General features: G+C 38.6%; 1 protein-coding gene across 2 annotated transcripts in view; it reads right to left on the bottom strand.

Annotated features, from left to right (window-relative positions):
* Madm (MLF1-adaptor molecule) overlaps positions 1-27,843 on the bottom strand; it is a 310,835-nt gene that overhangs the window by 40,919 nt on the left and 242,073 nt on the right. For both annotated transcript variants that reach the window (XM_068355007.1, XM_068355008.1), the window contains exons 3-8: positions 17,653-17,793; positions 16,284-16,414; positions 15,375-15,469; positions 14,689-14,772; positions 13,970-14,088; positions 9,725-9,905 (exon numbers count right to left, since the gene is read on the bottom strand). In XM_068355007.1, the coding sequence (XP_068211108.1) occupies positions 9,725-9,905; positions 13,970-14,088; positions 14,689-14,772; positions 15,375-15,469; positions 16,284-16,414; positions 17,653-17,793 (751 nt within the window). The remainder of the gene's footprint in view (positions 1-9,724; positions 9,906-13,969; positions 14,089-14,688; positions 14,773-15,374; positions 15,470-16,283; positions 16,415-17,652; positions 17,794-27,843) is intronic.

Raw genomic sequence — 27,843 nt, forward strand, 5'->3', positions numbered from 1 at the left:
GTGAATGGAGCTGATGTTCTTCGAGGTGCACCATTTCGTAAAGGTAGCCCACTTTGCTTGGTATACCGCTACCGAGGACCGTCTTAGATAACCTGACATCCTTGACGCAGTCTTCGACGAATATCCTTCCCTCCTCAGGAGACGCTCGATAACCTCCACGCGTGAAGGCGGAGGGACCGAGGGTTTTCGTGCCACCTTTGGAAGTGAGGTTGCCGGAGGAGGTCTGGGGCGTCCGGAAGGGGCCAGGCGCGCCAGTTCCTTTAGGTCCGCGAACCATTTTCTCTCTGGCCACCAGGGCGCTACCAAAGTCATCCACAGTTTGTTCGCCCGCCTCACTCTGTTGAGAACTTGTCTGAGCATCCCGAAGGGAGGAAAGGCATTTACATCGAGATTGTCCCATGAATGTTGAAAGGCGTCCTCGAACGCTGCTGTCGGATCTGGCACAGGAGAACAAAACACGGGGAGCTGTGCGTTTAGCCTTGTGGCGAAGAGGTCTATTACTGGAGACCCCCACTTCAGGATGATGGTCTGGGCCACTCCCGGGTGTGGGGACCATTCCGACCCTACTACTTGACCCACCCTGCTGAGGCCGTCGGCTAGGACGTTCTTCTTTCCCGGAATGAACCTGGCAGTGATCTTGATCTGTTCCTCCTCTGCCCATTCCAGGAATTCCGTTGTGAGACTGCACAGCTCCTTCGACTTCAGTCCTCCCTGCTTTTTCACGTAGGCCACCACCGTGGCATTGTCGCACAGCAGAGCCACGGTGTTTCCCCGGAGTAGATGAGCAAATTTTCGGCATGCCCTTTGCACGGCCATCAGTTCTAGCACGTTTATGTGACGGCTCCTCTCCTCGAAGTCCCATTTTCCTCTCACTGACTTGTTGAGAAGATGGGCTCCCCAACCCTCCTTGGATGCGTCCGTGAACAGCAGCATCTCCGGAGGGTCGACTGAGGGCATTCCTTTGAGGGTGTTTGATCTGTCGTGCCACCACTTCACAACTTCCTTCGTCTCCGGGGACACCGGGACTATTTTGTGCGGGAAGTCCCCCTGGTTCCAGAGTTCCTTCAGGTTCCATTGAACGCCCCTGAGTTTGAGCCTCCCCTGGGCGACTAGCTTCTCCAATGACACTAGGTGGCCTATCAATCTTTGCCAGTTCTTGGCTGGCCCGCTAGGAAGGGCCGGAGAATCTGATCTAGGTTGTCTAGTCTCTCCGAGGAGGGGAAGGCTCGCGCCAATCGGGAGTCTAGAACCATCCCTAAGTAGGTCATCCTGGTGGAGGGTATCAGCTGTGACTTCTCCAGGTTGATGGTGATACCCAGCACACCGCAGAACCGCAGAAGCTTCGCGCCTTGCTCCCTCAGTTCTCCCTCTGAGGCTGAAAGCAACAACCAGTCGTCTAGGTACCGAATCAGGCGGATGCCCTGTTCGTGTGCCCAGGCTGAGACTGTTGCGAAGACCCTTGTGATGACCTGAGGAGCTGTCGACAGTCTGAAGCAGAGGGTTCTGAATTGCAACGTCTGGGTACCCCACTTTACCCTTAGGAACTTCCTGCTGGAGGCGTGGACAGGGATTTGGAAGTAGGCGTCCTTGATATCTATAGACATCATGTAGTCTTCTTCTCTCAAGGCCGCCAAGACCGACTTCGGGGTGTCCATCCTGAAGTCGGTCTTGCTCACGAACTTGAGGGCTGAAAGATCTATGACCGGTCTCCAACCCCCTGTCGCTTTCTCCACTAGGAAGTGTCTGCTGTAGAACCCCAGTCCTGGGTTCCTGACTGGTTCTACCGCCCCTTTGGCTAGCATGGCCGATACTTCCTCCTGCAATGCTGTCCTTCTCAAGGGGTCCTTGGGCGCCGACCACTCCGCCTGTTGGTCCGGGATCAGAGGGGGCAGTTCCGCTAGGAAGGGCAACCTGTACCCCACCTTCAGTACTGCTACGGTCCACAGGTCCGATCCGTGGTCCCGCCAAGATTGCCAAGAGTGTTTGAGGCATCCCCCTACCTGAGGCTTCAGCAGGAGTAGGGGGCCTCCCTTCCTATCTCCTTCTAGAGGCGCGGCTGGAACGGCCTCTCCTGGAGTTTGAATAGGAAGACCTGAAGGTTGACGTTGGGGCCGAGGTACCCCTACGGGAGGGCTGCGAGGGCTGGTGCCAAGACACCGACGGGGAGTCTCTTCTAGGCTGAACCGGCGAAGAGCGGGGTGGGTGAGGGACATCTCGGATCTCCTGTGGGCTGGTCGTCTTGCAGGTAGGGGTCTGGGATCTCCCACTTCCTTGAGCTTCCTGACCCTCTCCATAGTCTCCTCTACTTCCTTCAGGGGGAACACCGACTCGCCCCACAGAGGTAAGCTCCTCAAGGCTCTCGCCTCTCGGTCAGGTAGTCTTCTAACTAGCTTGCTCAGGATGGTGTCCCTCTTCCGCAGGACCTAGTTGGCTGCCTGAGAGAAGGACTGGTATGAGAGGAACTTGAGCGCTTTCCTGCCCGAACTAATCAGTTCCCTCAGCAAGGACTGATTCTCGGGGACGGAGAGGTCGTGAGATGCCTGAAAGCCCACCAACGTGCAGGCCCACCAGTCCAACCATGAAGAGACATACACAAGATCCCGGGCCATATCCTCCATCACGGAGGTTTCCGTCGGGGAAAAACACACTGGAGCGGAGGATGCCCTATCCTCCGCCGCTCCCTGGTTCAGGATAGCGATCGCTGGCTCAACCGTACAGGGACCTCCGCGACGCCCCTCCGGGAGATAAAAGCATTTCTGCGTTTTCAGACCCTGGAGGAGTTTGGAGGCGCTCTGATTCCTGGGGGCGTCCGCCTGGCTAGCTATGAACCTATCTATGTGGTCCATACCCAGCCTAACGTCCCTCGCCAGGGGAAGGGCCAGAAAAGGCTTCTGCTGCACAGGGCTATCCACCATCCTGCTAAGTCCCGAGAGCCAGGCTTGTTCTGTCGCGGGTTTTGGCTCATCTAACCTATGATGACGCTGATAAGGGCTAAGACCTTCCTATAGGTGGAGACCTCACCCGTCGAGCATTCTCCTCCCTCTACGAGGCCTTCAGCTATCTGGTCATCCGCCTGAGTCTCCACGTCGAAGACGAAGGGTTCCGTGTGAGGGGGAGGCACCTTCCTTTCGTGCCGAGCCATTGGTGGGTCGACTCGCTGCACGGGCAGCTCCGCTGGGACGAGAGTAGCCATCATGGGTCTACTCCCTCCTGCGGGGTTCCATGGAACTGCAGGCTTCCTCTTGCCAGCTGGCTGGTTCTTACGTTCCGGGAGGGCTGTCAAAGGGCCGGAGGCCGGGAAAAAGCTGCCAGGGTGAAAGGGCGACTCTCTCCGCTGGGCGGATGAAGTCGGAACCTTCGCGGACTTATGCTTGTCACTCGAGCCTTGGTGTAACAACCTCCATCAGTGATCGGGTCTGCTGGAGGAGCCGTGTCCGAGTCTGCTGGAGGAGCAGTGTCGTGGGAGTGGTGAAGGAGCTCTAGGGAGCCAGCCAGAGGTATTCGGGGCTGCTGAAGCTCCTAGGTGGTGGCTACGGGGGATGGTGACCTGCACCCATTCGCCTTTCGACGAACGGCTCCTCTTGTGCTTCCTCCTGGGTGATCTGGAGCGTCTCCTTGCGTAGCGTGAACGGGAACGGGACCTCTTCCTGCGGGACCTCTCCCGTCTCCTCCTCGAGTCCCTCGGTCCTTCGTCCTCCGAGGAGAATGAGTCTGACCTGAAAGAGGAGGCCGATGACTGGTAGGAGCGCGAATCCGCTGAGTCTTCCAAAGCGTTTCAAGTTGCTGGTGGGGCTTCGTGCCGGTTCGCTGACGAAGAAGGTTGAAGAAATACGGGCGAAAGCGTTGCCGACGGTGCGGGGGGAGAGCGAGGCACCTTCTTGTGGGCGAACCAGGTGTCGAACTCCTCCTCCAGTCTCATGGGCGACCCGAAGGGCGTCCTTGGAGGCGACCTGAAGGACGTCCTCGGAGGCGCCCATGCGAGGTGGTCCGAACTCGGCGAATCTTCCTACTCAGCGTCTCCCCCGGTCACTGACGTACCTGAAACACAGATCCAGGATGCAGGGGAAGAGGCTGTCGTGGCCTTCCCCCACATCGGATCGTCGGTAGAAACGGGCCCTGCTGGTACCAGGACCTCGTCTCCCGAACACATCCCCGTCCCTCCCTCAGGCCCCCCACTTGCCTGAACCGACACAACATCCCCATCAACAGACATCACAGACTCCTGGGGAAGAGCAATGGCCCCTTCCCAGCAACGAACTTACCTCGTCCCCTACTCTGGGTAGGGGAAGGCGGCAGAGAACCCCTCTCCGAAAAGACATCGGGCGACGCTAAGGGCGAGGCAAAGCTGGACTTCTTCGGCGATCTCTTGGTCGCCTTCTTCTTTTTAGTGCCGTAGCGCACCCACTGAACTTCGTTCCAGGACTAGCACTCCGGACATGTGGCTGTAGGGGAGCAAACACTGCCCCTACACGACGAACACAAAGAGTGGGGATCGACTTCCAGGAAACAAAGGTCCCACAAGATTTACCGGCCATAGGCCCAGGGCAACGGCGGGGATGCTCCATAACACAACACACAAGCACCAATCAACACAGGAACACAGAGGGAAAGGTAGGATAAGGTAAGGTTTGAACACGAGGGGACCGCGTGGGTACCACGTGAGACACAAAGGGTCGGGGGGACACAAAGGGTCACACAGGGTTAAGAGCGCGCGGCGTGTAATTACGACGCGACCAGAAAACTTACTGAAGGTCGAGATAAGAGCGAGCGCGCTCTCTGATTCTGGGTCGCCTCATGACGCGTATCCTTCTGCCAGAGGCTCCCCCACATAGAAAACGGAGATAGGGTAAACTACACAAAATTCTGGTCGGTTGGGAAAAGATCCCAGATACTCCTAAGAAAGTAGTTCGAGGTAAGTACTCCGTGTTGGAACAAATATTAAATTCCTGTAAAAAATAAAGACCTAGCAGTAAACAGATGCATGGGTAGGTCCCACAGTGTCTAGTAGTAGTCTCATTATTTGTAAAAATAGCATTATTTAGAGGAAGGAAACCAAATCATAAAAATAAATTTGTATGAAGAACTTGTTTTTATACTTATATTTGTTTCACCACAAACCCATAACCTATAATTAGCCGTAATTAAAACTTCAAGTTTCAGAATATATCTTTCTCAATAACAAATTCAAAACAATTTGCACTTTGCCTAGTTATACAAACCTGAGTCCTTTAAAACAGGAAATGTCTTTACCAGAGATGGAATGCTCGTTGAGTATGTTAACAAGGTACTTTTTGACAGCTAACGAGCAAAGGATAGTAGCCCTGTCCACTCTCCAGTTATTAACTTTTCACTTTTGTCCTTCAGCTCAAGACTGAGAGGGGTGGTTGAGTTGGGAAGTTTAATTTTAATGGACTCTAGGTTTATGTATATACAAATAATTTGTCCTTGAAAATTAAGACTTGCTTATTAGTGGAAGGAAGTGTCCCCAAAACCAAACTAATTGATTCTTCCCTGGAATATGCTAGTCTCCATAGTACCGTACAGGAGAGAGGGAGATGACTTTGCCAGAAAACTCTTGTTAGACCATCATAGGTATCAGTAGCCTTATAAGGCCTGACTAGTGCTTGGTATGTAGCTGGTACCGAGTCATTTGTGGAATCTGGCTCCCCCTAAATTAAATACCTGTCCTATGATGACTAATGTTTGGTGTCCACATCCCCATCCTCACCCTCAATATGAGAGGATGGGGGAGAACTACTACTTACATATACAGTCTAGTGAGAATGGTGCTCAGAAGTGTAGACACCAACACCAATGTACGATCCAGCATGTAATGGTACAGCCGCTTCACCTAAAGGAAGGAGAAAGCAGAACAGCCAGTCATTCTAAATTTAACTACCAATTTGAATAGAATACATTATTACACAAAATGCTTTCGTCCTGAGTGAGAGCTGAGTTAGTAACACAACAACTTGACCAGCCACAAGGGGCCAGAATATATTTCCTTGGAAAAATGTGTTGAAAGTTATTTGGCACTATGAATATCCATCATCATTTGGCCAATTGCTAGGTACTTTCGGAAGGTCAAGGTGGGCCCCGACATCATGAGCTCTAACCCAAGCAAGCAAGTACCTTGGTTAAAGTTTATACACGTTTAATTGTCTCACAAAGAGAACAAAGGATGCGGCACAGAAAATCTGTGTTGTAACAGCAAGGCCTATGTATATCAATTGATTTGCCCGATTCCAATAGTGAGGCATATGTATATGAATGGGGTTGCCTTGCAAGGAGTGCAGGGAATGAAAATTCTATACTACAAAATAGAAAAACTACTAGTAAAGTGGGGCTTACCTGCAAACAAATCAATTCCAGTTGATAAGGGTTCCAATGCTGTACCCCAATACAGATAAAAAGTGAAAAGGTTAAATTTTTACTTTCATCCCAGGGTAATATCTACCATCCATCTTCGATCCAATGCTAAAAAGTCCTGTGAAAGGAGCTGAGACAGTTGAACTGTTTGCTGTGTGGCTACTGCAGGCTCTGGTGAAAACATGTCTAGGGACCAGTGGGTTGATTCCCGAATGTAATGGGCAGTAAATTTCATCTGATATTTCTCCACTCCTGCCTGGAGCATCTGCACTGCAAAGAAATTCTTATAGAAAGACAGGGTCATAGCTACTCCTCTGACATCATGAGTTTTACTCCGAGCTCCATCTGGAGCAGGAGGGGAGGGTGGCGAAAGGGTAAAGTCAATGCCTTCCCCCAGCCAAGAGAGGATCATAGTTAGTCACCTTCTTCTTCCCTCTCCTCATGTTGAAGAAGAGGAGCTGCATTGAATTGCGTGCGTAAGTTTAAGGTTATAAAACTCACCCAAGAGTAACTGATTGAAATCGTTGATTGCATCTATAAGGCTCGCGATGTGATGAAGAAACCCTGGAATCAAGAACTGATGGATTCTAGGTTTTAGCTAGAAGCTTAGGGGCAAAGGGGGACGAGTCTTGTCTCCAGTGTCCGGTATGAATAATACTAAAGGAGAGTCCATGAAGCTTGCTAACTCACTTGTTGGAGACTTTCTTAATTGTCAGAGACTAAGATGAGTAAGAAATCCATTAGGAGGGTTTCTGCATGAGGTAAGCCCCAATGGTTCAAAGGCATACTCTTAAGGGACTGAAAGACCTAATCATCATCCGAGAATGGTGATCTCGCCTCCTTCGTAGGACAAGACTGTTAAAAAATTTGCATGAGCATGGAGAGCTTTGCCAAAGCAGCATTAAGATCCGACTTTAAGGCCGAGTGATGGCCTCTCACCGCTGATACCGAACAGAGCTTTTCTCGAAGGTAAAGCAAAATTTTGGCTACCCATGGCATAAAGGCTCCAAGAAGAAAAAACTCCCTTCCCAAATCCCAGATGGACCACTTGGTTTGGCACACAGAAGTCGGCAATTTCCGGATGTATCCAAAGATATCTTGAAAGACTTTGCACAATAAGACTGGTTCTAAGAGATGTTGGATAACCTTCACACATGAAGCCGAAATGATTCCAAGTTGTGGGATCTCTGAGCGTTTGGTTGGCAGAAGATGTTAGGATGAGTAGGTAATATCCTCAGTATCACTATTGGGAGGAGTAGAAGGTCCAGGTACCATTCTACTTAGGGCCCTCTTGGCCCTATTCAAGTTGTACTAAGTTGGAAGTGGACTGGACTCTATTCAAGACACTCCTTATCAGGCAAAACAGCTGTAAAGTCTAGATGTCGATGCTGTCCTATGGATGCTGCAAAGTGTCCTCAAACGCTTAGTCCGGGTCCGAGATTGTTGAACACATTAGCAAGGTTGCAAATAGGTCAACTATTGGAGAGCCCCTCAAAGTCAGGGGCTTGGTTGCTACCTGAGGATGCATATCATTCTAGGCCAAAGATCTGAGAAATTAGACTAATATATTTACAAATGCTTCTTCCAAAGTACAAGAAATTTTAACAAATACAAGAGAAGAATGTTTCAATGATGCACACAAGATCAAGCCAAAAATTTATTTGGGAAGATTAACATACATTAGCTACAGTGACCTTGGGATGTGTACAATATTTCTCTTTGTAAAAAACCTCACTGTTAGTAACCACTATTATATGTAGGATAAACAGACAGGCTCAGGTGAGCAAACTTGACCTTGATAACTAACACAAATAATGTACAGAAGGTCTCCTTCAATGCTGCAAACATAGCCATCGCAAGCCTAACAGATACTGCAGCACCCTTTGCTTCCAAATCTTAGGTTCAGCAAAAAGAAAATGAAGTGTAAATCCAACCTAAATATATGGTGAGAGAGGTGAATGCTCGAGTGCTTGGACGAGGATTAAAACTGGTAGACGAGAATGACCATGAATGGGAGGTAAATCAGTTATTGTTTGCGGATGATACTGTACTGGTTGCAGACACAGAAGAGAAGCTTGACCGACTAGTGACAGAATTTGGAAGGGTGAGTGAAAGAAGGAAGTTGAGAGTTAATGTGGGTAAGAGTAAGGTTATGAGATGTACGAGAAGGGAAGGTGGTGCAAGGTTAAATGTCATGTTGAATGGAGAGTTACTGGAGGAGGTTGATCAGTTTAAGTACTTGGGTCTGTTGTTGCAGCAAATGGTGGAGTGGAAGCAGATTTACATCAGAGTGAATGAAGGTTGCAAAGTGTTGGGGGGCAGTTAAGGGAGTAGTAAAAAATAGAGGGTTGGGCATGAATGTAAAGAGAGTTCTATATGAGAAAGTGATTGTACCAACTGTGATGTATGGATCGGAGTTGTGGGGAATGAAAGTGATGGAGAGACAGTAATTGAATGTGTTTGAGATGAAATGTCTAAGGAGTACGGCTGGTGTATCTCGAGTAGATAGGGTTAGGAACGAAGTGGTGAGGGTGAGAACGGGTGTAAGAAATGAGTTAGCAGCTAGAGTGGATATGAATGTGTTGAGGTGGTTTGGCCATGTTGAGAGAATGGAAAATGGCTGTCTGCTAAAGAAGGTGATGAATGCAAGAGTTGATGGGAGAAGTACAAGAGGAAGGCCAAGGTTTGGGTGGATGGATGGAGTGAAGAAAGCTCTGGGTGATAGGAGGATAGATGTGAGAGAGGCAAGAGAGCATGCTAGAAATAGGAATGAATGGCGAGCGATTGTGACGCAGTTCCGGTAGGCCCTGCTGCTTCCTCCGGTGCCTTAGATGACCGCGGAGGTAGCAGCAGTAGGGGATTCAGCATTATGAAGCTTCATCTGTGGTGGATAACGGGGGAGGGTGGGCTGTGGCACCCTAGCAGTACCAGCTGAACTCGGTTGAGTCCCTTGTCAGGCTGGGAGGAACGTAGAGAGTAGAGGTCCGCTTTTTGTTTTGTTTCATTTGTTGAAGTCGGCTACCCCCCAAATTTGGGGGAAGTGCCTTGGTATATGTATGTATGTACAAAATGTATATATTCACCAGTTACAGTAAACACACAAGTGGCTAATAAGTCTATAGACATCTTATTGAAAGTTAACATTGAAGGCACCCAAGGCTCTGATGTTAACCATTTAAGTACAGATCTACTAGGTTACACTGGCTGCCTGACATTTTCTTTTGTTTAAAGAGGAACTGAAGCTCCTAGGTTGACTTTGTAATAAAAAATGGATTATTAAGAACAATACCTTAATGATATAGTTTGCATAATTACATTTGAAACAAAATAACTTAAAAGTGCACTTTGTACTCACATCTCTTAGGGTTGTGTACGAGTGTGTGGGCAGCTAAAAGCTTTAAAGAATGGACCTCAAACAAGACAGGGTGGAAGAGTAACTCGCTGGTAGCTGGACGCTTACTTTGGTCTGGGTTGAGGCACTTGGTTATAAAATCACGCTGGAGATTATGCTCCAGGGAATGTATAGTTTTTTGCACCTGAAAATATAAATAAAAAGGCATGAATTAACTTACCATAAATAATCCATGAAGAATCTTAAAATTCAAGCTAGTCTAGATTTACATTATATTATCTACTACTACTATGACTGGAAAAAGTAGTAGCTTACTCTAGATACATATTCTTATTAAAAATTATCTACATTCATATAAAAAAATGGAACTTAATTGTCTTTGGGAATGGTAACTAAAGTGACAAATAGCTCATTTCCATGATTTCAATTCTTTTAGGCAAAAAGTTGACAGCGTATTGTTTTCAACCCTCAAATTAACTATCATACAAAAATTAACTGAAAACTACCACAAAAAATATCAACTGTTCAAACTTTAGATAAAATAATTTGAGCCTACAAGACAGTAGAATCATCACCCAATACTTCAGACATCATGTCAATATTACCCAATGTCAAAATATTTATTACTAATATACTTTCAATGAGTGACATCATCTGACATCACCAGATCTTCAACAGATGGATTTTAAATGACCTAATCATTCAGATGAGTTAAGTCTTGGTTTCTGATTAAAGACCATCAATATGTCCCAACAAAAATGTTTTCACTGAACAGTTCAATGATTCCTAGTACACAGTTGGGCCTAGATGAAAACTACGATTTACTAAGCAATGATTCACTCATAAGTTAGGGGGGATAACTTGAATTTAGTAGAGTATTTATTAAATTGTGTAAGACTTTGAGTTGAAAAAAACGATATGAACACCTGTTAACCCTTACCCAAGTCAACAAGAAGAGGAGCATTTAGCACTTGTTGGAGAATTGGTAATGTTACTCCTCTATGTAAATGTGTTTGTGATAGCTCAAGTCCCACTGATTAACGCCCAATTTCCATAACTCCCATATTATCTAAAATTTTTGAACGTCTTCATAGGTTTGTTGAATGTAATCATCTATTCCCTAGTTTGCAATTTGGTTTTCGTAAAGGCCTTGGAGCATGTGATGCCCTTCTTACAATCTCCAATGCTGTACAGAAATCCCTTGATTGTGGTTGGGAAGTTCGTATGATTGGCCTTGATTTTAGTTCTGCCTTTGACCGTGTTAATCATGAGACCCTTGTTTTCAAACTCAAACAGTTGGGAGTAGGTGGGTCCTTTCTTAGCAATATTTTTTATTTTTTAAGTAATAGATCTCAAAGAGTTGTTGTTGATGGGCACCATAGTGAGTATAGGAATATGATATCCCGTGTTCCACAGGTTAGTGTTCTTGGCCCATTACTTTTCATACTATATACACATGACATGTGGTATGTCCTAGAAAACAAGCTTGTTGCATATGCAGATGATGCTACTCTCTTTGCATCAATTCCATCCCCTGAATGTAGATCTGGGGTTGGTGAATCCCTTAATAGAGATTTATCGAAAATTAGTGCATAGTGCAAATTATGGGGTATGAAGTTGAATCCTAATAAAACTCAATGTATGATTGTAAGTAGGTTAAGGACGGTGGCTCCTCATCATCCGGATCTCAGTATTGATAATATTTCTTTAAATTTGTATGACTTTTAAAATTTTAGGTGTGATTCTCGACAGCAAATTTATTTTTGAGAAACACATTAGGTCTGTGTCTTCTTCAATTGCACAAAAAATTGGCTTATTGAGAAAGTCTTACAAGATTTTTGGTGATCAATCTATTCTGATGAAGTGTTTTAATTCTTTCATTCTACTTTGTTTTGAGTATTGTTCTCCTGTCTGGTGTTCAGCTGCTGATTCTCATCTCAATTTGTTGGACAGAAACTTACGGTCTATTAAATTTCTTATTCCTGATCTAGATATTAATCTTTGGCACCGTCGTTCAATTAGTTCATTATGCATGTTGCATAAGATTTTTCATAACTCTGACCATCCTTTACATTCAGATCTCCCTGGACAATTCTATCCTGTTCGTAATACTAGGTAGGCAGTTAATTCTAATAGCCTGGCCTTCTCCATCATGAGGCTCAATACTACACAGTATTCTAGAAGTTTTATTCCAGCTATTACCAAGTTGTGGAATGATCTTCCTAATCGGGTAGTTGAATCGGTAGAACTTCAAAAGTTCAAAGTTGGAGCAAATGTTTTTATGTTGACCAGGCTGACATGAGTCTTTTTATAGTTTATATATGACATATCTGTTTTTGATGTTCTTAATAGTTTATATAGGACATATCTGTTTTGACGTTGTTACTGTTTTTAGAATGATTTATTGTTAATTTATTCTCATCATTCATTTATTTCCTTATTTCCTTTCCTCACTGGGCTATTTTTCCCTATTGGACCCCTTGGGCTTATAGCATCTTGCTTTTCCAACTAGGGTTGTAGCTTGGCTAGTAATAATAATACAGTAGTAACTCGGTTAAGAGTAACTCTGAATATGAGGAAAACTCCATTAAAATATTACAGCCAAGGAATCAGAAGGTGATCTCAAACTTCAAGAAGCTGTATCAATTAAGCCTGGAAAGGAGTCATCAACAAAATCCTCAATTATGCACCGAGAAAATTGTAGTCTCAATGCATTCCTGACCATGATTTCGAGGAATTCAAACCGATCCAGGAGGCACTTGACAATCCAATTGTGTCCTTGGGTAAGACGATGGGTTGGAGGTGGACAAGGACAACATCAGCCATATATAGAAGGTAGCTGGTAAGTTGAATAAGAAGCAGGAAAAAGAAGATACATGTGAAATAAGAGAAATGCTGAAAATGTGAGCAACCCTACAAATTTTGTAGGTACACATCACCCAGATATGGCTTTAGTAGGGTGAGCAGCAAATCTATTTACTGATAATGTAAAGTCCAATTTCCACATAATTCTATAGAAAAGACAAAAGCAGTCACCTCTAAATTGGTTCTTTGTGAAAGCTAAACATAGTGTTTTGTCTCCTCACTCATGCCAGCTACGACTCTCCTCAAAGGTAAAGTGAAAATTAATGTCAGTATTTCAATATTTTTTGAATAATTTTTTTTTTAGTTTCTGACATTTGGGATGATAATTTGTTAACTAAACTATATTAAAAACCTTAAAAAATGACTGCATCTGAGTATTCAAAGATGTATGAAACACATGGAGTGTATTTCCTTTATTTCTTATAGAATCGATAGCTTTATTTTACCAGCATTTTATTTAGCGAGCTTGCTCCCAGACTATTACTGTATTTATTACAATTTTAGTAATATTTTGATACAAATATAATTTACTGAAAAAATAAAAATACTTGGAAATACTTAATACTTTCTTTATCAAACACTCAAATACCATGTATTGTACTAAAAATCGTGAGAAGAAATAAAAAAATGCAAGGCAAAAGGAAATCCTCCATCAAAATCTCACAAAATATTGTAATACTGTCATTCAAAACAGCAAATGAAACAAAAAAAAGAATTTTTAACTTGTTAAAAACTCTGCAACAAAAATGACAGCTGAAGACTGAGGAAGATGGTGATTGGTTCTTAGTGATACCACACACACAGGCTATTGTTCTAAAACAAGCCTGAGAGAAGGAGAAAATGCTTACATATACTGAATGTGCAAACATTGTATATTTACTGTAGCATGTAATAATATAACATAAAGTTTTATTTTTTTTAATTTTGGATTAATACCACTAGACCATAAAATTACATCACCCACTGAAATCAATGCAAGTGACTATAAAGGCTAACAACCATTTCATCTTGTATAATTGCAAGTGTGTTTCCTACACTGGATGGCCTGGCCTGTATAGTTCATTTTCATGGATAAGAATCATGTTCTATTAAGAATAAAAATCAATAAGGCACAAGAGCATTACCCAGCAGAACACTAGGCATAAATGGTTGATGCTTGAAAAACTTTTTGATGTTAAATCATAAACTTCCAACACTTGATGCAATATTTAACTAAGGTCAATATTAATACTGTACACTACAATTTTCTTGCAATATTTTTTTTACCGATTACAGTACATAAGAGGAAATTTGATACATAGTACTATAGCCTGAATTTAAATTTACTTAGTAAACCAGTGCAGCAAAATAAAAGTAAAGAACATTAAATAGCATCTTTTTTACCTGTTCTTGCGTGACGACATTGCCAGAGTCACCATTGCCAGGTATTTCCAGGGCAGCCATCTCTAACGCAGCCATCCCAAATGAGTATATATCCACTGCTTGTGTGACAGGAGAAGGGTCTAAGAAAAAAAAGAAAAAAGAAAAATGGTTTTGCTTGATCACAGAATGCCATATTTTTTTTCTATTACCAACTTGAATAGTCCTTTCTTCCTTAAAACTGGAGGGAATAAATCAAATGAGTTATCAAAAAGTATAACTAAATAAAAATGTATCAATAGTAATCTGCTTTAGGGTTTTTCACATTATGCAACAAGGCATAAAGACTAGAATGCACAATTTCAAGAGAGAAATCAGCTGGTGTTATAAAAGTTTACAATGATGAAGTATAAAAGGAATACTAACGCAAGTATCACCCATAAAGAACAAGAAGTAAAGATGCAGACTAAGAATAAATGTACAGCATGTAATTAGATAAACAACCTTGAGAATGACAATAACAATGATGGGAAAGGAAAATACTGCACAAGGACCACAGATCAACCGAGATCCTTGATAATTTACATAACTCAAGGTAAGCAACAAGCAAATCACTACAAATATCATAATTATCTTTCAATCATATTTCTTAAAAAAAAGATGGAATATGTCCCAACAAAAATTTTTATCCTTAACAATAATCTATTTTCAGACTTCCAAAAGGACAAAACTGTACGACTTACTTCCATATTCAGGAGCTATGAAGTGCATGTTCTTCATGTCATCCCGAAATGTTTTCACATGAGAGTGTATCTGGTCGGGAGCCACTGTAAAACAGAGCTTTCATCAATATAGTTCTTCAAAAGTGACTTGATAAGTTCCACCCTCAGTGACCAGTGAGCTGTGGATGAATATTCTATGCTGGTCTACCTTACAAAAACTTTCTGATGGACCCTACTTATGCCTAAGAGAAAAGACCAGAGAGTCTTTGTAAAAGGATCCAAGTCACAGAAGTTGCTGGGTATCCCTCAGCTCACTGTCCCCAATCACCAACCTCCTTGGTCAGAACCACGTCCACGGTCCCCTGGTTAGTCCCACGTGAACGTCGCTCTGCGCAAACAGGCTGACAGTAAAACAACATTGCAAATCTGCCCAAATGCTGCTTTTGGGGTTATTTTAAGTAGTAGAAACACTGTTAAAACACATATGACTAAAACTGAAAAGCCCAGAGATGAAAAATCACAAACTTTCATGCAGAAAGCATAAGAATCATCAAAGAGGCTCCACTCATATAAAAACTTTCAAGCTTATTAACACACAAAACTAAGGGTGGAAAACTAATTACAAGTCACTTTGTTGAATGTAGGAACAGCCTTACTACTTACACCTTAAACTACATTAACCAGAAGTAGTTGGTAAATAACTTTACCTGAGCCAATTTTGACGAGGCCGTTGTGCTGGATAAATATGGTGTCCGTAGTTAGGTTTCCATGGATGATGGGAGGAGAACACGAATGCAAGTAACTGTAAAAGATGAATAATAGGTGACAAGTCCCCCCCAGGTAGGCTTCATTGTACGGGCAAGAGACCCCTCAACAGCCTTTCCTGGGAGACAAGAAATGGCCTCACTCACTCACAGTCCTTAACTATGCTACCTCACATCATATACCAAAGGTACAGCCATATCTTAAGAGCTAGAGGCAGGGAACACTCCTCTGGCAATGAGACTTAGCTCTCTGGCTAGTCAAATAGCCTGGGGTTAAGGAGGCATAAAATGTGAGGTGGCATTGAGAGGACCAATAATACATGAGAGTGAGTGTGCACATATTGCCTTCCTTACACATACCCGTACAACAGCATAACATTAGAGAGGTGCACTGGATCACCAGTACCCCAGCATTTCAGCCCGTTAGCGCCTTCCCTTCACCAGCACCTTGGGGGCCACACAACTGGAGAAAACTTAAGGAGGAAAACTCAAACGGGGGTTAATAACACAAGGGAATGTCTTAGTGAATGACGAAGCTTTTTCTTTTGTCACTACTATTCTCAACGATAACAAGAGAGAACTTAATGATATTGTCAAATAATGACACAAAACAAAAGTACTGTACTCATGATTATTATTATACCAGAAATGCATATGTATAGTGCATGTGATTCCAATACGTTACTAGGAGGAAACCCACCTGAAAAGGTCGCATTCACAAAAATATCCAATAAGTTCTACTCTTTGGGCATGTTGAGGACCTCGTATAAACTTGCAGCCTCACTTGGACATTGACCTATATCCTAAGAAAAATTTGCTAAAGCAAAAGAAAGATTTTAAACAACAACACACCTGAGAGCATTGAGAATTTGTGTGCACCAACGTTTCCAAGACTGAAGGGGTAACTTCTTTGTGTTCTTCTTGGTGAGTTTCAAAAACTTCTTTAGTGATCCTGACGACATATATTCCGTGATGAAGACAACCTAGAAACAAGAAATGGCAGTTCAGATAGAAACTAAGGCAATCAACCAATTTCTGGCTTTCAAAGGAACCTGATCCATTACAAATTAAGAATAGTAATTGATAGAAATTTTGAATTTACATAGAAAGAAAAATGCATCTTTTAGAAAACAACCAATAAACCTAATAAAAATTATCTTGATTATCTTAACTTTCATAAAATGGTAAACATATGATAGTTTCATTCCTAGCAAAACAAATTTGCTATAAGAAATGGACAAGGGTCGGCTATTTTTGCATTTTTCTCTGTAAGACTCAGGAAGGGTGGAGCATGATACCATATGTACTGAGGGACTAAAATGTGAACACCATTTCACTGTAAGTTCAATGTTTACTTTAGTGAAATTGAGTGAGATGCTCACATGTTTGCAACTGATTATGGGACCTGTTCAGTTTTTAGGACATAATCATTAGGTGGCTTTTAGAATGAATTAAGAGCTTCTAAGTATTTATACATTAATTCCAAGATGCTATTTTGCAAGAGCAACCGCCCCGCCACTTCAGTTCCAGCATGGATGCAGTCATTATAGAATGTCACCAAGAGGGGAGTTCGATTTATTTAAAATTTAGTGTAATTTCATGTACTTTGTTAAATGATTATATTTAAAAAAATAAATAATCTTTGTCTTCACTATTTAGCTCTTGTTGCCCATTTGAAAGTATAAATCACCACCGAAGTACACATGGTTAGCCTGTGCAGCATATCCATTTACTGATTTGCCAGAACAGAAAAGCAAGGAGATAATATTTATTTGCTAGCGAAACGAGCCCTCTGCCGAGCAAAGACCATTTGAGGGACGTAATTACGATACTCGAGTTTCAACCAAAATATGTGAACCATATATTTTTCCAACTGGTTATCTTGTGTTTTTATGCATTTCTGATCATTACTATTACTGCAAATTATCCATTTTGGTGTTTCCCAACCCAAAAAAGCTAGTTTCCCAATGGGATCCCCATAATTGTTTTCTTAAGAGGGTAAAAAAACTCATTTTAGTGTATTTTTCCCGATATACATGATCAGAAATGGATAAACAGAAAATAAGTAAAAAAAAAAATATGGTTCATGTATTTGGCAGAAATTAAAATATATATTTAACTTTATAATAATGTCACGATAATACAAAGAATATAATGGGTATAAAATTAAATAGATCCGTATGAAGAAAAAGGATTAAGACAATTCTGCATAAACACTTACTCTAGGTTTATCGTTCTTGCTATCAATCCAGTACTTGTGGAGCTTTACGATGTTGGGATGATCCAGCTGAGTAAGGCTGTCGAACACGGACCGGATTTTTTCTTCTTGATCTCTCAAGTTCCGTCGTTCGCTGAACCGTACCTGGAAGGACCAAAACACAGTAAATTGAACAAGAAAACAAGGGACCAACTGTTATAAACACCTCTCAACAACTAGAGTTTGACTAGGTCATCTACTTACAAATGATATGGAAGCTTAAATTGTTAGTGAAAGAGCCCTTCATTCAGTAGGCGACCAGAAAATTTAATTATTCATGGTTAACCACTGTATATCAAAACACATCGTCTGGTTTTCAAGATCATGTCAATCTTGCATAGATGAGTCAAAAACTAGTAATAACTGTCCCAGGATAAAATGTCACGCAAAGTTTTATAATAGTGTACTGCAGTCTCGCCCAGATCTAAATAGATACAGTAGTCTGAAATAATACCGTACAATACAAAACATTTAGCTTTCAGCAAGCTCTAATATAGTAAAGTATGCAAAATGTCAACATACAAAAGAAAATAACAATATGCATCTAGACCAGAGATTTTAACATCATGGCCGTATATTTCCGTAAAAAAGTATTTAAAAATAAAATGCTTTTAGCTTGCGCATGCTTGTATACAATTTGGTGATATTACATGTTAGCTAATGACAACAAAATCTGCTATAGCATTAAAAAATCAGGAATAAATATTTATAAAGTTGGAATAAAAATATATCTTAGCAATTGTATATCCACAAAAATAAGGAGACAAATTCAACAAAAGATTACACTGGGATGTTAAAATATAAAAAAAGGCATTCGAGTTGATCGTTAAGATGAGCGAAAACGATGGCAGGAGTAGTTAATGGTCTCATTTCAGTCACAGTATCATCTGAAGAGATGGACGCTACAACATCTAGAATGTCCGTTGGGAAAGCCCAACCTCCACTGTGGTGCCCAACCACAGCAGTAACCTCCCCAATAAACCAACTTAAACTCACTGTCCTCAGGCTAGTATTGATAAGCTGCCATGCAATAGTAAAACTCAATTTGGTATTTTTCCTTGAAACCTCTATATGACATTAAACTCTCACTGTTAAGTCCAGAAGAACCTCACATCAATGATTTCTGGCTTTTGAGAACATAAACTGTACTACAAAAGAGTCGAGCAATAAAGGGCCAAAGCAGCATGGCAATCATACCTTAATGCTATTATCTTAATTTAATATAATAACATTCTACATGATGGAAGATGGATAATAAATTGATTATATAAAACTAAAATACAGGTATTAGCTTAAAGGTTTCTTAGATAGGATGGGATGAATATAAAGTGCACAAAGAGATTACAGGTTTTCACAACTGATACATTAATAAACAAAAAATAAATATAAGCGATATCAATCGTTTAGAATGAAATTCTAAATATTCACAGTGGATTGATTGTTGAAAAAAAAAAGGTTTGGTTATCCAGTATAATTTAACTCCAATCTTGAAGCAAGAGGAAAATGACTACTTTTCAGTAAACAGAGATATTAATAGAAATTATTTTTCTGCAAAATTAAAAAAATGTAGCGAAAACTGTCACAACAACTAAAGGAGAAACTTACTCACTCACGAGAGCAAGTTTGCTTTCAATGACACTTCCAAAGAAACTGTGACTACCACTAAAATGGTAGCGACCATTAGCCTGTATTTGACTCAGCTGATCTACCCTACCATATCCTTTCTCTTTCATTCCAGTGACATCGATTTCCAGACTTTTAATCTGCCTTTAGTTAAATATAACTATAAAAATTATATATATATATATATATATATATATATATATATATATATATATATATATATATATATATATACACACACACATACATACATAAATTACATACATATATATATATACACACATACATATATACATACATACATATATACATATATACATATATATATGCATACATACATACATACATATATACATACATACATACATATATACATACATACATACATATATATATATATATATATATATATATATATATATATATACATATTTATATATATAGGCCTATATATAAATGTGTATAAATATAAGTGTATATATATATATATACACACACATATATACATATATACATATATATATATATATATATATATATATATATATATATATATATATATATATATATATATATGTATGTATATATATATATGGTATATATATATTATATATATGGTAAATATATATATTATATATATGGTAAATATATATATTATATATATATGGTAAATATATATATATATATGTATATATATATATATATATATATATATATATATATATATATATTATATATATACACATATATATACATTCATATGTACTGTATATAAATACATACATAAACTGTACATATACATATATATACATATACATATACATACATATGTACTGTATATAAATACATACATAAACTGTACATATACATAAATACATATATATTTACATATATATGTACTGTATATAAATACATACATAAACTGTACATATACATACATACATATATATTTGCATACATACATATACTGTACATATATATACATACATACATATACTGTACATATATATATACATACATACATATACATATATACATACACATATAACCATACATACATACATATATACATACATAAATACATGTATATATGTATACATACATATACTGTATATACATACACATATAACCATACATACATACATATATACATGTATATATGTATACATACATAAATACATGTATATATGTATACATACATATACTGTATATACATACATACATATATATACATACATACATATATACATGCACACACACATATATATATATACATAAATACATATACATACATACATACATACATATATATATATATTCATACATACATACATACAAACATATATACTGTACATACATACATACATACAAACATATATACTGTACATACATACATACATACAAACATATATACTGTACATACATACATACATACAAACATATATACTGTACATACATACATACATACATACAAACATATATACTGTACATACATACATACATACATATATATATATATATATATATATATATATATATAGAGAGAGAGAGAGAGAGAGAGAGAGAGAGAGAGAGAGAGAGAGAGAGAGAGAGAGAGAGAGAGAGAGAGAGAGAATTTCCTGACCATGTTAACTATTAACGACACTAGGAGTAAGAAATGGACTGGAAAAATGCAAAAAGAAACAAGTAAGAGGATGAGGGAAGAAAATGGGAGGGGAGAGGTCCAGTCAGGAAGGGGGGATATTATGGAAGAGGATGAATGGGAAGATGCTGGTCACAATAACAGGAGCACAACTTACGCTAAATTCAAATCGAATGTCAATAATCCAACCAATATAGTGAGAAAATGGAGGCTCGGAGGAAAGATTTAAAATGTGAAGGATGAGTAAGGAGGTTTAAACCAATCCTGGAGGAATAGTATCTATGTCCTCATCCTCCAAAAATCCAGATTCAACATTCTAAGAATGGAAATAATACAATATTTAGACCTCGCAAGATACAATCAATATCTAATTATATAGTAATGTCGGCCGGGCAGCAGTATGATTTAGGCAACAAATGCGCATGAAGTCATCAATGGCTTACCCTTAAAGGAATCCTTGTGTATTTACCTTTATATTCACTCATTCCCTATTTCTAATCAAATAATTTTATCTCTCTCTCTCTCTCTCTCTCTCTCTCTCTCTCTCTCTCTCTCTCTCTCTCTCTCTCTCTCTCTCTCTCTCTCATAGCCTAGCACAAATATCAAACATTACATATGAGAACATGCTAGCGTGTATGTAAATTTATATATATATATATATATATATATATATATATATATATATATATATATATATATATATATATATATATACATACACATGTAAGTGTATCATAGCCACTAAAGGAATAGTGAAAAAACTTGATTGGAGCTGGTAGTTTTGCCTTATTGGTGATTAAGGTAATTAAGAATAGCTCTGAAAATGACAATAATACAACACATCGTTCATAATCTAACTTGCTAATGTCGGTCAAACATCTAAAGGCATATGTGTCCGGGAAAAAGATGGCTGTCTTCGGGGGTCCATTGGCTTAGCTCAAGTCACAGAATAATCGGTTGGTTGAATGGTATGATTCGATACACACTGACTTAACCCAAAGACATATTGTGGAATCCCTTTCTTTGGCATTTACCCAAGGTCACATTATTAAGCATCAGTCTGTTTTTCAGTTATAGTGCAATGTCGGTATCTTCTTTTCTTAAATCCGACTTCACGGGCAGTTTAGGGATCCCCTTCTGCGTAAATGCAATAACATCGTAAGCTTATCCTCACTGAGAGTTCGCTAATTTCACCAATAAGATAAAATTACCAGCTTCAGTCAAGTCTTTTCACTTTTCCTTTGGTGGTTATAATACATATTTTATGCTCATCACTAGTCAGCTGTCGTGATTTCTATACACACAAATGCATGTATGTATGTACATACACATATACAGAAAAAAAAATAAAAAGGCTATTTTCAAAAGGCATTGAAATTTGCAATGATAAATACGCAAACAAACTTGTGAGGCTGTGCGTGCGTGCACTCACAGAAAACGTTGCATCCAAGATTAAAGTTTAAAGTGTACTATACAATAAACTCGGCTATATATAGGCAATAGCTCTTTATAGCGAGTACTAACCAAATCCACTCTTCAATCCATTATTCGGCAGGTCTATTTATTGAAGAATTACTTGCAATGTGCAGGACCACGAATGTGAGTAAAATTCAAGTGCTTAAATTACGTTACGTTGTGAAAAAAAAAAGAAACTATGTACATACTACAAAAATATAAAGAACGAGTAAATAATAACACGAGAAGATTTCATACATTTACAGAGAAGTGAAACGGGATGGTGGTAATACTGTACGTGGATCTATGACCAAAAAAAAAAAAAAAAAGGAAACGAGATTCACCAATAAAATTATGGGAAAGAGGGTAATATTAAGACTGAATAAGAACAGATTAAGAAGCGGTGTAAATTATACTGATAAAGAAGAACAATGAGGTTTAGGTGAAGTAAAAATAAAACATGTACCCTTAAAATACACATCCATATACATAAATGCATATCATGAATAACGATACTAACCTGCACCTACATCCATGGCAATGACAAGAGGAAAAACAGACGAAAAAGATGAGAAAATATTTAAGGGAAAAAATAAGCATTAGATTAAAAAAATATCATTAGTTTTAAAAGATGCCTTAATTCTAAATTAGTGATGCTTTCCATTTAAAAGGTTACGACTAATTATCAGCAGTTACTAGCACTAGCACACAGCCCAAGACGATATATCAGGCATATGCATATATATATATATATATATATATATATATATATATATATATATATATATATATATATATATATATATATATATATATATATATACACATATACATATATATATACACATTATATTATATATATATATATATATATATATATATATATATATATATATATAACATTAAAATTTAATAGTCACAGCCAACCCTCTCCATTAAAACCATTCAAGCCTAACTTACCTGTAACTCATGCCCTTCGTGGCTGTCAAGGGCAGCGCTTCTGGTAGATTCTTTCATTTAAGTTAACCTTATACAAATTGGGTATAGCTCCATATTTTCACCTTATCAATTATTTTCACACAACATATACGACGGCTGTACTTCACTTAAACAACTTCAACTAGCATTAAATATAACCATATCCCTTCCCGTACAGAGTTAGACCAATAATCCCACTTTGGACTTTCCACACGTAATTCAAGTCTCTTACCAATCTTTTATACACATCCTGCTCTACCTCTTCCATGGCTTGACCCTGTTCTCCTCTTACCAAAATCCGCCATATTTATCACTTCCATCCATGTCAACATCCGTTGCTACAGTTTAACAGGTTTCACTTTACCACCATTGCCCAACTGTAGCTCATATCTACCTTTAATTTTATCCTCTTAAAAAATCTTTTACATTTCAAACAAACTTTTGCAGTTACTCTTTACAGTCCCAAATATGTACCAAAAAAATCACTACACAAGCAATCACAGCTAAATTCTCCGACCAACAACTATACATCCCCATATCTTCCTTGACTTCTTGCACCAATCCATGCATAAATAATACCCATAGAAAAATGGCAACTTATCCCAAACCTACTCATATTAAGCCTGCCACTATCCTGTCTACCTGCTATAACATATGCTCTTCGCTTACATAGCCCAGACTTTTAATTGCTCTCAACACGCCATTATCTGCATTCTATACCCCAACCTCTTGACACCCATCACGATGTTTATTATTCGATTCTATCTTCATGAAGCAGTTTCCACGTGCAATGAGTTTAACACTATTTTAACTATAGGTCATATTTTTTAGGATAAAGTTTTTAGAAGACAAAGATATTTATGTTTTAGTGAGAAAGTTTTGACAGAAATTTGATTAGAGTCTGAATGTTTCTCTGCTTTTGGGATTCTAGCGGTTTTAAAAAGTATAGATTTTATAGATAGGAGGTAAATTAATATCTATCACAGAGTTTAGCTCAATTTATTCTTTCATCTCTTATTTCTATACGATTGTTTTTTTTATTTATTCATTAGATTTAATTGATATATTTTTTTCTCCCGAATTTATTCTGGACAGCTCTCCTAAGATTCGAGTTTGACTCATTGGGCTGGTAAATCTCCTGCTTTTTAATAGCATCATCCTCTTTTTCCTAGGTGTAAGTATGCCGAAGTCAATGTCCATTTTGACCTTAAACTTCTCACATAACTGTTTCATAACAAACACTAAATCCAGGTACCTCTTCATTGTCTAAACCCAAACTTTCCCCACAATAAAAAAAATCCTGCCAAGCATCTTTCAAAGTAGAAGTAACGTTATGTACCGAATATTCATAGTACCGTCACCACTAAAGGTTTAAAGCCCACACATGAATGCGAGAGGCTTGGGACGGAAACATTGCCCTAATAAGCAGGACAATACCCTAGAGACTGACCATATATACATATGATCAGCGCCCAAGACTCCTCTCCACCCAAGCTAAGACCTGAGGGGGCCAGGTAATAGTTGCTGATGATTCAGCATGTTATCCTATAGGCTCCCGCAAGGATGATGAGGTTGCAGCCACTAAAGGGTTTGAGCGGGACTCGACCCCAGTCTGGCGATCATCAGGCAGAGGTGTTATCAATTGGCCACAACAATGGATAAAAGTTTTCTTCTCATCAATTTTATTTTTTGGAAACTTTTCACTCTTCATCTCATATCTTACATAACTGGTCAGGCACTCAGTCACTCTTCACCCTTGTCCCATAGAATCTGACATAATCCAATTAGCTTCTATTGTCTCGGCACTATTCAAATTCATATGCCTTCCTTACACCATAAAATCACTTGCACAAGTATTTTCAACTTTACTTCAATCCCCTCCATGCTTGAAGGATTAGGTCTTGTCTCTCTTCTATCCTCTAAATTAGACAACTATTTAAGACTTGCTCTATTAATGCAGAACTGCAATCTCTTCAAACACCGTCGGTCCTCACATGCACGATTTATTTGGAGGCCCACTTGTTCATTAACATTTCCTTCTCCATTCACTTCTAAATCCACCCAATTCTTTTATGTCTCAAAAGTATTTTTCTTAGGTTCGCACGTCAAATTTTATTATCGTCTTTCTTCTTGCCAAATTCCTACATAATCTTTTTAGATATATGCATGACCTTTCCCGCCATGCAATTGTACCTAATTTTTTTTTCATCCCTTTTAAATGCATTCTTTCCTCATTCCGTCACATTGTGCTTTTATACATTGTTTACCCTCGTATCAATAAACAGTCCTTGTTGCCTCTATGACCCCATCATGAAATTTTGTATACTGCTTTCATTTCAATGTCCTTAATATTAGGAGATTTTCATCCATCTATTATTTATATATTTTCTTATATTCATATGTCTTCATAATACTCATTTTCATCTTTATTTCCCAACAAACTTGTATATCTAACGATCTAAACTTTCAACTAATCCAGGTAACTGTCAAATAAACAGATAATCTCTTCCCCCAATTTCATTAACTTGCTCTTTTATCTACTTTGTATCCATTAAATCTAATATCCCCAGCCATTTAAAGCTCTACATACTATCATACATGGCATTCACTCAAACTTCAGATTTAATTAGGTAAATATAAATACTTGTTGTAATAGCTTCATTCAAACATAAAATTCAAACAATGAAATAGCAACACAGAGAATCTAATCAAATGCCCGATATATCAGAATTCAGCTGCTTATTTAATTAAAAAAACACTTAATAAAACTACAAATAGCAAAACAAAACTCTGTAACTCACTACGTCAAAATCACTATGAATACTCAAATATGCACCACCAACAGTGTCTTGTTTTCTTTATAAAAATATTTACATAATTGTTCATTCATTAAATTTCCCTCGGAATTCCAAACATGTTATCATCATACAGTTAATGACACAGATTATGGCATTCTTAAAAGGAAGTCTATCTTAACAAGAGAATGCGTAGGGTTAAAATTCATAACGACATAAATAATTTTAGGCTTAATTTATAGAATTGGGTATGGGTAAAGCAGAACCCACACAAACTGCAACCTATGGAATCTTGCAGGGGTTTCATTCTTTAATGTGCGCTACTTTCAAATGATATTTAAAGGTGATAAGTGTGTGAGAATTGTAACAATGTTTATCTAGTATAAATGTAAAAGTATAAAATCATATGAAATAATTGAATCAGTGTCCACAAAATAAATTACAAATATAAAAAGTAAGGCAAACAAAAGGAAAACTTCATTTTCAATATCATGATAGTGTTTATCAGATATAAATCTTAATCCAAAGCCGAAAGTGATGAGAAATGGTTGAAGTAGAAATTAATTATACTCTCACAGACAACGTGCGTCTGAATAATAATAACAATATAATAATAATAATAATAATAATAATAATAATAATAATAATAATAATAATAATAATAATAATAATAATAATGTGATAAAATAAATCCCCCTCAATCCTTATATCACTGACGTTATAAAATTACCAAAACATCCCTTGTTTATTTTTAACAATTAAGGGACAATAGTTTCTTATCAATTGAAATGCTGGTAGCGATTATAATCCCTTAAGTAAATATAACATTAGAAAAAGTCTATCTGACTGACATGAACTTCTAAAGAGAGTCACTTGAAAATTCAAACATTAAATCCAGAGGATTTAAGCAGACCGAGTAAATATGGGAGAGATTTCAAGTTTGAACGTAATTTTGATTGATATTCCACATATACCTCAATAGTACAGCTGACATATCTTTTTTTATAGTTTATATATGAAAGATCTGTGTTAATGTGGTTACTGTACTTAAAATGTTTCATTTTAATTGTTCATTACTCCTCATATAGTTTAATTCCTTATTTCCTTTCGTCACTGAGCTATTTTTGCCCTGTTGGAACCCTTGGGTTTATAGCATCCTGCTTTTCCAGTTAAGAGTTGCAGCTTAGCTGATGATGATAATAATGATAATAATAATAATAATAATAATAATAATAATAATAATAATAATAATAATAATAATAATAATAATAATAATAATAATAATAATAATAAAAATCTCTTGAATGATGCTGCTATAGCACAAACTCACGGCCCTCACATTTTCATATTAGCTGTACCGCACGTTTCATACACGTTCATACACTGTAATGCTATTGATTTTTTTCTCCCCACTAGTAAGAAAAAACCTCTTAAGCTCGTCATTGCATGTATCACGTTCCTGGAATTTTTGTGCATTGTTGCCCTCAACGTTTGTATATAAGCTCGTTATCTTGTTGAATAAAGTCACAATCACCTCGCCTTTCTGGTAGCACGTAACAGCTACCTTGCGACCAAACTTAGGTTGTTCGTTAATGACATCTCACATTCCTTTAATAGGAGAGATGTAACAAATACATTAATAAAGTGGTTATATTACGTTTG

The sequence above is a fragment of the Palaemon carinicauda genome, chromosome 31 (assembly GCF_036898095.1).
Source record: "Palaemon carinicauda isolate YSFRI2023 chromosome 31, ASM3689809v2, whole genome shotgun sequence".
NCBI classification, from domain to species: Eukaryota; Metazoa; Arthropoda; class Malacostraca; order Decapoda; family Palaemonidae; genus Palaemon; species Palaemon carinicauda.